General features: G+C 44.2%; 1 protein-coding gene across 1 annotated transcript; it reads left to right on the top strand.

The window, feature by feature from the left end:
* The first annotated feature begins 1 nt into the window (after position 1).
* LOC130384204 (BTB/POZ domain-containing protein KCTD9) lies at positions 2-11,050 on the top strand. The gene is made up of 12 exons (XM_056592308.1): positions 2-569; positions 900-1,021; positions 1,127-1,170; positions 1,302-1,398; positions 1,485-1,543; positions 1,654-1,782; positions 1,919-1,986; positions 2,082-2,177; positions 3,064-3,213; positions 4,407-4,512; positions 4,909-5,042; positions 9,355-11,050. The coding sequence occupies exons 1-12, from the start codon at positions 522-524 to the stop codon at positions 9,469-9,471; spliced, it is 1,170 nt and encodes a 389-aa protein (XP_056448283.1). The 5' UTR covers positions 2-521; the 3' UTR covers positions 9,472-11,050.
* Positions 11,051-11,748: the final 698 nt, after the last annotated feature.

The raw sequence follows: 11,748 nt of genomic DNA, 5'->3' as shown, positions 1-11,748 counted from the left end.
CTGTCTTGCTACGCACGTCTTTAACCATCAGTTAATTTGTAACAAGACAATTAATTAAGTTAAAAATCAGTAAAAAAAAATCGGTTAGTTTAAAGGAAGGGCAGTCTGAATTTCTTAATATATGTACACCAACATTATCTTTCCACGATATGAAGCCTTTGCTCTCTGGCTCCGCACAGACAACCTGATCCACGACGGACCCTGAAGGATGAAACGAGCGAACCTCCGCCCGTCATCAGTCGATGTTTAGCTCATTTAAACTAGCTGGCAGGCCAGCGAGTCAAGGAGAGGTAGTTAACAATCTAGTCAGGGATAGATAGTTATCCAGCTAGACAGGGATAGATAGTTTGTCAGCTCGTCAGGGAGAGATAGTTAGTCAGCTCGGCAGGGAGAGATAGTTATACAGCTTTTCCGGATAACTAGTTATCCAGCCTGTTAGGGAGAGATAGTTATCCAGTTCGCTTGGCGGTGTTGTTGTCTTACAGAGTCGTTATCCTCGACTCTGAAGAAGACCCTGAAGGATGAGAAGAGTCACTCTGTTTGTTAACGGGACGTCCAAGAATGGGAAGGTGGGTGAAGTGCCTCATGGACAGATAGCTCATCATGGGCTGGCTTCAGCCTGGAGGCCAGTCCATGCCCCTGGACCATGATCTTCATAACATCTATCATCATATCTGTTTCATGATACATGTCGAAGTAGTGCACCTTGTGTTGTTAAGAAGGATCTGTAGGTCGAAGCATGTAAATGGCTGCAGGTTAAAGTGACCAGGGGTCTTGAGACAATGACGCTGACCTGGACCCGGTTATTCAGGATTGTCTCTATATATATTCCAGGAAACCTTCATTTTGGTTCAGATGTTAACCGTGGCTGTTAAAATGCTTTAAACTTGTTGTTCTAGGTTGTAGCAGTGTACGGGACCCTGTCAGACCTTCTGTCCGCAGCGAGCAATAAGTTAGGGATCCGAGCTTCCAGTTTGTTCAACGGCAAAGGAGGTCTGATTGATGACATCTCTCTGATCAGGTAATCTATAATGAAATGTTCACTATCTATTATAAAAGTATCTATAGTACCTTTCTAACAGAAGCATGCATTGGCTCAATTTTCTGTTAAATGTTCCCCACCCAGAGATGACGACGTGCTGTACGTCTCGGAGGGAGACTCGTTTGTTGGTGAGTGTTTTAATAACCTCTTCCTACTCCAACTGGGTAGCGTATAACTGCTGGGTCATTTATAAGAATCCAGACTTTCTTCCTATCTGCCGTGTCCGTTCGTATTCATTGTGTTAACGTCAACCTCTCAGACCCTCAGGATGAGGTCAACGCCGTGTCGGTCAAGCCTGGAGCCCCTTCTGATTGGCTGACGCTGAACATCGGGGGTCGCCTGTTCACCACCACGCGGTATGAGCCTATGTATGGGTAAACCCTTACCCTTTCATGAGTTGTTGTTCATCAATGGATTAAATGGTACCCCTCTGTTGTTACAGAAGCACCCTGGTTTCCAAGGAGCCAGAGAGTATGCTTGCCCACATGTTCCGAGACAAATGTAAGTCCATCTTTGGATCAACTTTGACCAGTAACTTACCATGTCTTCCTTCATGTCATGAGGTGAACCCTGATGTGTGTCACCCCAGCTTGTCTGTATCTCTGCCTCAGGTGTGTGGGGAAACAGGCAGGATGAGCATGGAGCCTACCTGATCGACCGCAGCCCTGAGTACTTTGAGCCCATCCTCAACTACCTGCGACATGGACAGCTCATTATCAACGAAGGAGTTAATATCCGCGGTAAAATGTTGTTTGGCCCCACAAGTCTTTCCATTTCATATTCACAAAAGTATGTTTGGTTTGGGTTTTTATTGATTTGAGTGTGTGATGGAGGATGATACTGGAGAAGCTAAGTCCTGTCTGATTGGTTCTCAAGGTGTCCTGGAAGAGGCTCGCTTCTTTGGGATTGAGCAGCTAGGCGACCAGCTGGAAGCAGCTTTAAAGGTAACTAAAGTCCTGAATCATGTGTAGAAACTCCATTTCTCTCCACATTGTTTGGAATGGATTTTCATTGCAGTAAACTTGACTCTTGTTTCCAGAACACACAGCCCCCAGATGACCACTCTCCCATCTCCCGCAAGGAGTTTGTTCGTTTTCTACTGGCCACGCCCACCAAGTCTGAGCTCCGATGTCAGGTACGGACCGATGGGAGGTCACACTGGTTCAGCCTGTTCTTTGGTTCACTGCATCACTGTAGAGCTAACGTTTTTATGTTCACTGTAGAGCTAAAGGAATGGTGTTCCCTGTATCAATGTTGGGCTAAAGTAATGGTGTTCATTGTATCACTGTAGAGCTAAAGTAATGGTGTTCACTGTATCACTGTAGAGCTAAAGTAATGGTGTTCACTGTATCACTGTAGAGCAAAAGTAATGGTGTTCACTGTATCACTGTAGAGCTAAAGTAATGGTGTTCACTGTATCACTGTAGAGCTAAAGTAATGGTGTTCCCTGTATCACTGTAGAGCTAAAGTAATGGTGTTCCCTGTATCACTGTAGAGCTAAAGTAATGGTGTTCCCTGTATCACTGTTGGGCTAAAGTAATGGTGTTCATTGTATCACTGTAGAGCTAAAGTAATGGTGTTCACTGTATCACTGTAGAGCTAAAGTAATGGTGTTCACTGTATCACTGTAGAGCTAAAGTAATGGTGTTCCCTGTATCACTGTAGAGCTAAAGTAATGGTGTTCCCTGTATCACTGTTGGGCTAAAGTAATGGTGTTCCCTGTATCACTGTAGAGCTAAAGTAATGGTGTTCCCTGTATCACTGTAGAGCTAAAGTAATGGTGTTCACTGTATCACTGTAGAGCTAAAGTAATGGTGTTCCCTGTATCACTGTGGAGCTAAAGTTATTGTGTACTTATTGTAAGTCGCTTTGGATAAAAGCGTCTGCTAAATGACCTAAATGTAAATGTAAATGTGTTCACTGTATCAGTGTAGAGGTAAAGTTATGGTGTTGTTTGGTTCACTGTAACGCTGTAGAGCTATAGTCTGATCCTCTGACCCCCCCTGCACACACTTATTCAGGGTCTTAACTTTAGCGGGGCGGACCTCTCTCGGCTGGATCTGCGCTACATCAACTTCAAGATGGCCAACCTGAGCCGCTGCAACCTGACCCAGGCCAACCTCTGCTGCTCCAACCTGGAGCGGGCGGACCTCTCTGGGGCCAACCTGGACGTGAGCTAGAGACCTGATGGTCCTCAACATTATCTCTGTCAATCATATTGGCTTATTGTTCAAGATTAATTTGGCATTCAATTCATGATATCTATTCACTGATGGAAATTTCTATCTTCACAAAAATGGTTCCATATCGAATTTCTACCCTCAGCCATGAAGGAGCAGTTCTTCCTATTCTAGACACTGCTAGGGATGTGAATAACTCAATTTGTTCATGGTCGAATAGTCGGTGGGTGGTGTGAACGAATAATCGATTATTCGATGTGTGCCGACATTCACAAAGGCAGCCATGGATCATCGGCAAGAAATCACTTAATATCTTAAACTCAAAAAAACAACTACCTGCTAAGTAGTTCCAGTCAAATTTTCTGTTCAGCCCTCAAAACGAGAGCTGGTAAATTGTGAAAAATGCATTTAACTGTAATCCGAAAACGCGGTTATATGCTATAGTCCCTATAATATCTGTGGTATAAAGGCTGAATCGCGACGGTCTATACTTTCAACATCAAGAGTACGTATTTATAATTTGAAATTCGTCCCAACCTTAATACCAGTAATACTACTATATGGTCTAGCATATAACCGCGTTTTCTGATTACAGTTTAATGTAACAGTAAACTGACAACATCGCTAGTTAACACGGAGATATCCATGGCAACCGGTCAAACTAATTTCCTCATGGCGATAATTCTGCGCGCACACCCGCCGTGTTGATAAACAAATAATCCCCCTATAAATGAATGGTCTTCATTTATTTTCTATGCCAAGTGACCATGGTATAAGCGGTATAATGCCCTTGGACACCTGTCCAACACCTCGGGAACGAATAATCGAACATTCTGTCTCATCCCTAGACACTACACTACTAATTGTATTTTAATCTAAATCTGGATATTTAGCATCTGCATTTAGCTAACCCAGAAAGGTTGCAAATAATGCACAACAAATGAATCCATACGCCTTTTTCATAAGAATATAATTCTAAACCCTGACAACTCAGTACTAAGATGTTAAAGGAATAACATGACTGTTAAGTGCGCAAGAATGGTGGCTGGCTAAATTATTAGACCAGCCTAATTACATGTTCTCCAACGTATAGAAATCATTTCTTAGGGCATAATTGTGCAGTAGTTTCTGCTGTTGCTCTTTTAATTAAACGGATATTGCTCTTTGTATCTCTTCTTCTGAAGAGTGGTAATCTACAAGGGGTGAAGATGCTCTGCTCCAACGCAGAGGGGGCTTCTCTCCGGGGGTGCAACTTTGAGGATCCATCGGGTCTGAAGGCCAATTTGGAGGGTAAGAACCTGAGACCACGGCGTGCCCCCTTTACCCATCATTAAGGATTCGTATCAAGGGGTATATCTGCCTGTGCTTGTCTCCAACGTTCAGTGTGCTTGTCTCCAGTGTTCAGTGTGCTTGTCTCCAGCGTTCAGTGTGCTTGTCTCCAACGTTTGGTGTGCTTGTCTCCAGCGTTCAGTGTGCTTTTTCTCCAGTGTTCAGTGTGCTTTTTCTCCAGTGTTCGGTGTGCTTGTCTCCAATGTTCAGTGTCATTGTCTCCAATGTTCAACGTGCTTGTCTCAAACGTTCGGTGTGCGTTTATTGAACACTCACTGTTGTGATGTTTTTGGAGGACCTCGCTGTGCTGCCTGTCTTCAGTGCTGATTTGACCGCTCCCCTTGAACCTGTCCTCAGGTGCTAACCTGAAGGGGGTCGACATGGAGGGCAGCCAGATGACGGGCATCAACCTGCGCGTGGCCACCCTGAAGAACGCCAAACTGAAGAACTGCAACCTGCGGGGCGCCACTCTGGCCGGAACAGATTTGGAGGTGAGAAGCAAAGGCGATGGTCCTGACAACGGATGTCTCCCTAGAACATTGTGTACACTAGAGATGGGAGTAGTGTGTACAGTGGAGAAAAACAGTTAAATTATTAATGTAATATTGAATTCACGCACGAGCGAATCACGTCCCACCCATTATCCAATCACAACCCTAATCCCATTTCCTAATCCCATCGTCGTGTGTGTGTGTGCGTCTGTGCGTGTGCATGTGCGTGCGTGCGTGCACTTGCCTAGCTATCCAACAGGGGACTTCGGTGTCATAACACCTCACCAATAGGGGACCTCCCAGTCATGCTTTAAATCAAACTAAAAACATGTCTAAAATATTTTGGAGCATTTACTCAACTTTTCCCAAGATGGGACCTGAAAGTGTGTGTGTTTAGTCCATAGTCGGCAGCGCCTCTGCTGGCCAGAGCTGGGACTTCAGCAGCCCATTCAAACATGTCGCTTCAGGCCCCGTCCACACGGGCGATAACTATCTTTTCCCCTCCGTTTTCCTTTGTTGCTTACAGGAGTATCTCCATAAAGACGGACTCATTGCGAAAACGCATCGCGCTGTAGAAACACTAGTCAAGGCGCTGATTCTCCACAAAAAGAAGTGGGGGCGCATCAAGCCTGCGCGCATCCTGCCTGCGCGCTGTATACAAGCATTCAGTCGAGGAGGAGATAGCAGTTGTTTAACCTTTTAGATTAAGCAGAAATAATTGTATGTACTGTACTAATGTACAGTTAGTAATTAAATTGACCAAGGGGCTGTATTTAAATCTACAAAAATAATACAAATCAAAAAATGATGCTGGGGGTCGATGACGTCATCGTTTGCATTTCAGGCGTCCACACGAATCCTAACACGAGAACGCATAGGTCTGTTTTTAACTTATCCACCCTGGTACCTGGTTTCAGAAAAGTGAGTTTTCGGGCACCGAAAACGCCGATTCGTCTGGACGGTCGCCCCAAACGCAAAGCCTTATTCGTTTTCACCAAAAAATCGGTTCCGTGTGGACGGGGCCTCAAATGCCGCTTTTCCACTGCATGGTACCAGCTCGACACGACTCGACTCGACTCAGCTCGCCTTTTTTGCGTTTCCACCGCGATCTAGTACCTCAAGTGGCTGCTTTTTCTAGTACTGCCTCGCTCTAGGTTCCAAGCGGCTGAGCCGATGCTAAAAGGTGACGTCGGCAGACGGCCGGCTACTGATTGGCCAGAGAGTGTGACGAAGTCACGAGAGCGACATGGCAACCATGCTGGTAACAGCCATAGCAGCGCCGCAGCCAACATATTCCACTTCTTCAACATGCCAGCCAATAATACGAACACGAATACCATCGCATCGATGTTCTCCATTGTTGTTATGTGGGTTCTGTCCATGTGTGGGTTACGTAGGTGTTGTTTGCGTCGCGTACAAAAATACGTCACAACCCTTTCACGCAGACGACCCCGCCCACGTCCCGGAGGTACTATTTGCAGTGGAAAAGGACCCGCGCTGCTACCGTGTCGAGTCGAGCTACATGTGCGGTGGAAAAGCGGCAAAACACTCCTCTGTTGTGTGAACGGCCTCCCAGAGGGTCTGTCAGACTGTAGAGGGCTGTTAAACAGGCTACTTGGAAAGAAAACCAGTCGTGTGTGTGTGTGTGTGTGTGTGTGTGTGTGTGTGTGTGTGTGTGTGTGTGTGTGTGTGTGTGTGTGTGTGTGTGTGTGTGTGTGTGTGTGTGTGTGTGTGTGTGTAAAGTTGCCCCAACAATGTTTTCATTGTGGCTTTTTGAGTGAGCAGTATTTGCAGCTTTTTGCTATCCTTAGATATCTAACTTACAGGGCAACAGAACTTGTTCTTTTGGATATTGCCAGAGAACAATTTAGCATGGTATATAGGATAGAGGCCCAGAAATCATAAGTTTGTCTGAGATACAATGGACAAGTCAGCTAGAGGATGGCTTTATTTAAAAGAGGACATGAATACACATTTCTAAACTTAATTTTTTTTTTCTCTCAACTAATAAAGGCAATTCTACATTTTAGGTGTCAACAATATGCCTAAAAGTATTAATGGCAGTTTACAAAGCATAAGATTAATATTGTTAAAGGTGCCATGGCATGAAAATCTCACTTTATGAGGTTTTCTAACTTATGAGTAATATGAGTTCCCCTAGCCTGCCTATGGTCCCCCAGTGGCTAAAACTTGCGTTCGGTGTAGGTGTTCTGCTCGCCTTTGAAAAAACGGAGGCTCAAGCGCGCTGATTTGGAATGTGGTTTTATATGTCGTCACATAGCATCTAAGCTCCTCCCCTTACTCTGCCTGGCCCGCCCAGAGAATTTGGCCCGCCAATGAGACGTGTGTGTGTGTGTGTGTGTGTGTGTGTGTGTGTGTGTGTGTGTGTGTGTGTGTGTGTGTGTGTGTGTGTGTGTGTGTGTGTGTGTGTGTGTGTGTGTGTGTGTGTGTGTGTGTGTGTGTGAATGAAAACACACACTGTAACGCAAGTGTTTCTTATCGGTTCTTTGACGTCTCTTGTATTTCCACAACGAGACTGTAGTGGGGGTTATCTCAGCCATGGTTGAGAAGGAATTGGGGGGGAAAGGAACTTTGGCTTTGACTCCCTCAAGAACATGAACCACGACATGGAGAAGAAAGGGATTGTTGGCGGCAAATGTCTTCCGCTTGAGCCCCGCTGAGGGACCACCGCCGGAGGCGGAAGTGCCTAAGCGCTGCCCGGCAACAATCCCTTTCTCCTCCTTGTCGCGGTTCAGTCTATTTCACATTGATGTGGACGTGGAAGAACCAGGAACGTCGGAGGACCCAACGCGGTCATTTGAGATTCATAATATCGGCTCACACAGCTTTTGGCTGTGATAATATATATTATATTATATGATATAGATATCTATGTAGGCTATATGATAATATTTAAATATAGAGCTCCAGGACTCCCGTGTGTTCTAGAATATTTACAGAACACGGCTAAAGGCTGTGCGCGCCTCGCCATTGCGTTACATCCACTGTAAACAGAGGGCATTGTACCGTGGCTGCAAGCTCCTCAGGGCCACAACCCCACCCTCCTCCTTGACCCGCCTCGCTCCTCCTCATTTGCATTATAGCTACAGACGCCAAAACAACGCATTTGGGGGAAGCTCAATGTGCGACTGGCTCGGAGTGGCTGTAACTCTGCACCACGGCTGAATTTCGGGAACGTCTTTGAATACTGTGTTAGTTGCCCACTAATACCTATATTAAAGAATACATAAAATAGCATGTCATGGGACCTTTAAACAATTATTTAAAAAAAAAAAAGGCTGCATGTGTTGTTTGCCTTCCACTTCATGCGAACTCAATTTCTGCGTTTCTGCAATTTTTGACAGCCTTGAAATTGTTTCACTTCTTTATTCATCAGTACGTGTTCATCATTACTTGATAAATTGTGTAATAATCAGAAAGAAAACCACAAGTAAAGGTTAAGTTTCAGTATTGCAGTTTAATGTTTGTATTATGTTTTAGTATTTTTAAAATGACCAGAAATAGAGGTCCAGACTTGGTCGAGTGTGTGTGTGTGTGTGTGTGTGTTAGGCAGGCTGGCTGGCTGGCTGGCTATAATCAATGAGTGACGCTGCCCAGTGTAAAAGAAACATGAGTGGAAAAAACTCTTTCTTCTCAACAAAAGCCTTAAGTTGTTTGTTCTCCTTATGGTTAATATATACCGTCCATTTAGTTTAATGCTGTCTCAAAAGCGGAAACAGCATACATTGATTTTTACGATTTTATGAATGAACTGGGTGTCTGTGGTGAAACTGTTGGGATCTATGGGAACCATTACCTCTTATCGTCGATAGGGATGCCAAAGACTGGACTAAACGGAAGTCTTTGCCACTTTAAACTGAAATAAACCAATAAATAAAATAGACTCTCAGTTTTTGTTGTATTCTTGGAAACTCAAATGGTCCAACTGAGAGATGTGGGTCTGACTAACGTCTGGAATGCAGTCAGTTAATATGAAACTCGTATAGAATGAAAATGTCCCCTTGTTCCTACTCCAGTAAATGGATCTTAATGATCTTGCAATGGAAAAGCTTTCCGAATGTAGTCCTGACAGCCAGATCTCTTCATAGACTTGATTTTTATTTTTTATAGCTGGCTGTGGCCTTGCATGGCTGATACAGCCGTCGCTGTGTGATTGGTAAGAATGGGTGTATGAATTGGGGAATGTATTTTGAGGCAATATGTAAAGCAGTTTGAATAGCAACTGGTAAGAAAAGTGCGATATGAATGCAGTCCACTTAACATTGATATAAATGTCCTGATCTCTGGACAGAACTGTGACCTGTCGGGCTGTGATCTCCAAGAAGCCAACCTCCGAGGGTCCAACGTGAAAGGAGCCATCTTCGAAGAGATGCTCACTCCTCTGCACATGTCCCAGAGCGTCAGATGATTCTCCCTCCCTCCCTGGAATACAGGAGGTACCACGCGGGCCTCCATGCATCCAGCTCTCTTAAGTTTAGCTTTAAACACCTTGCACTACAGTTTACCCAGGGTTCTATGTGTATAAATGTTCTTGTTTTTTTTCCTGTTATTTTTATTTTAGAAGTTCAGCTCTATATTCGTGCTTGTCAAGGAATCAATGTAATGTCTCATGTGGTTCTGTGCGTCTGGAGACCATGTGAGGGGTGTTGGTGTTGTGTTGTTCATTACTTATACCGTACTTTACATTTTACTGGGAGCCACACATGACCGGACGCTCCGGTGTGTAGTCAAACTTCTAACCAATGTATTCCTACAATCCGTAAGGTCTCCATCTTAGTGATCACATGTCATCTCAAGGTCATCTCAGGGTCAACGCACACGTTGTCCCTGATTCTGACTGCTTTGTTAGACATCAACATGCGTCTGTAATTCCTGAGAAAGTTCAGGAAAATATATCAGTTTGTCCTAAATATGAAATTCTTAAAAGTAATTTCCTGTTTAAGGTTAAGGTTTCCTGGTTAAGAAAACATTGCGATGGACTCTCCATATATGAACGGATTGTAGGCCTGCGTTTAGGGATGGAAGGGGGTAAGCTGGAAACATACTGCAGCCATACTTTGTCAGTGGCCAGATATATGTGATCCAAAGCCATATTCTATATTATATATTAAATAGGACGTAAAGAGAGGCTGAACGGGCTGCTATCTTGGGTTAAAAATATGCTGCAGAAATACTTCCCAGCTCAACGTTGGTATGCAATATGAATCTTTATCTTTTTTGAATAATTTAAGTTGTGGCCCACCTCTCTACCTGACCTACCTCCAGGGTCCTGGGGGGGACCGGCTGTATCGCATGCACTTACCTGGGGTTGGGACTTTAAACCATTGTATGTCAATTATTATGATTCCAATGTTCTAGGGAACAGTTTCTCTTCATTTTTCGTCATGTCACCGTTGTGTTAATGTTTTAGTTATTGTTGCAATGTTCTACATGTAAAGCTGCATATCATGTACTCGTTTGACTTGCGCTTTGCACAAATAATTCTATCATATCTTGACATGTGACACCAAAAAAAAAGCAAGCATACGTCTTCTCATGTTGTAAAGGGTCCGGTTCTTCCAAAGCCCCACAGAGGGGTCAGACGTTTTAGCAACGTCCATTCAGTCGCTGCTGGAAAGCATCTCTGTGCACAATTTAAAGAGCGACTTTTCTTTTATTCTCTCTTTTTAATCTTCTGGCTATAAGCTTTTCAGATGCAATATTATTCACTGTGTTCACCATGAGGTACTCTACCTGTGGGAGTGATCGACGAGGCAATCAGACTTAATATCTCAGCGAGGGCGTAGAATCAGAGGCTGCAATATTTATTTTCATACATGGTGCCGGGTTGAAGATGGGGGCACGGGGTTTGCAGAAGACGGGTCATATAAGCACCATGTCTATAAGCATTTCACTTGACTATGGAAATATAGATTTCCATGAATGACTGTTAAGTGGGAAAAAAATAAATAAACGGTTACAAAAAGGATTTGAATGTTTTGTGACTTTATTTTACTTTATTGTGTACATTTCATTTTGAATTAACTCATTGTACTTCATGGTGAATTTAGACCGGAGGCCTGTTTCAGGTAGCTGGTTTTGAGGCAACCCCGAGTTTGTTCGCTCTGAGTTAGTGGAAACTCTGGGTTTTCCGTTTCAGGTAGCAGGTTCAGCGCAACCGAGAGTTAGTTGCTGCGGCAACATACGCCGTGGACCTAACCTGCTCGGGAGGTGGTTAGACCTACTCTGAGTTGGTTGTCTATAAGGCTGAAGGCAGCTCTCCGACAGAAGGAAGTGTTAGAAATGGCATGTCCTTTTCTACGAGAGCCTGTGGATGTAGAGGCTGCGATCCTCAGAAGGAATCTCCGTGAGGAACGATTATTAAGACCCCGGTTGGATATACTTTATTTTCCTGATAATTTTCTTCACGACCGCTATCGTTTTTCAGCGCAATCTATCATTTATTTAGACCACCTTCTCAGTCCCCATGTTAACTGTCAAACGCACCGGGGGCATGCTTTAAGTTTAATTTTTTTTTTTTTTATCGCAATTAACGCATGTGCAGAATGATCCGCCCCGTGCATCCCACCCGCTCTGTACTACAGTCACTTCAACGTTGTGGCTTTCCCATGATCAGAGTAGCTGACTAACCACGGACCTATAACTGCTGCAAGTCAAGAAACTAATTTTAAGAATGCAAGGCAGA

Source organism: Gadus chalcogrammus, chromosome 6 (assembly GCF_026213295.1).
Source record: "Gadus chalcogrammus isolate NIFS_2021 chromosome 6, NIFS_Gcha_1.0, whole genome shotgun sequence".
Classification (NCBI taxonomy): Eukaryota; Metazoa; Chordata; class Actinopteri; order Gadiformes; family Gadidae; genus Gadus; species Gadus chalcogrammus.
Note: the sequence above shows the minus strand (reverse complement) of the source record. Positions and strands in the feature narration are given on the sequence as shown.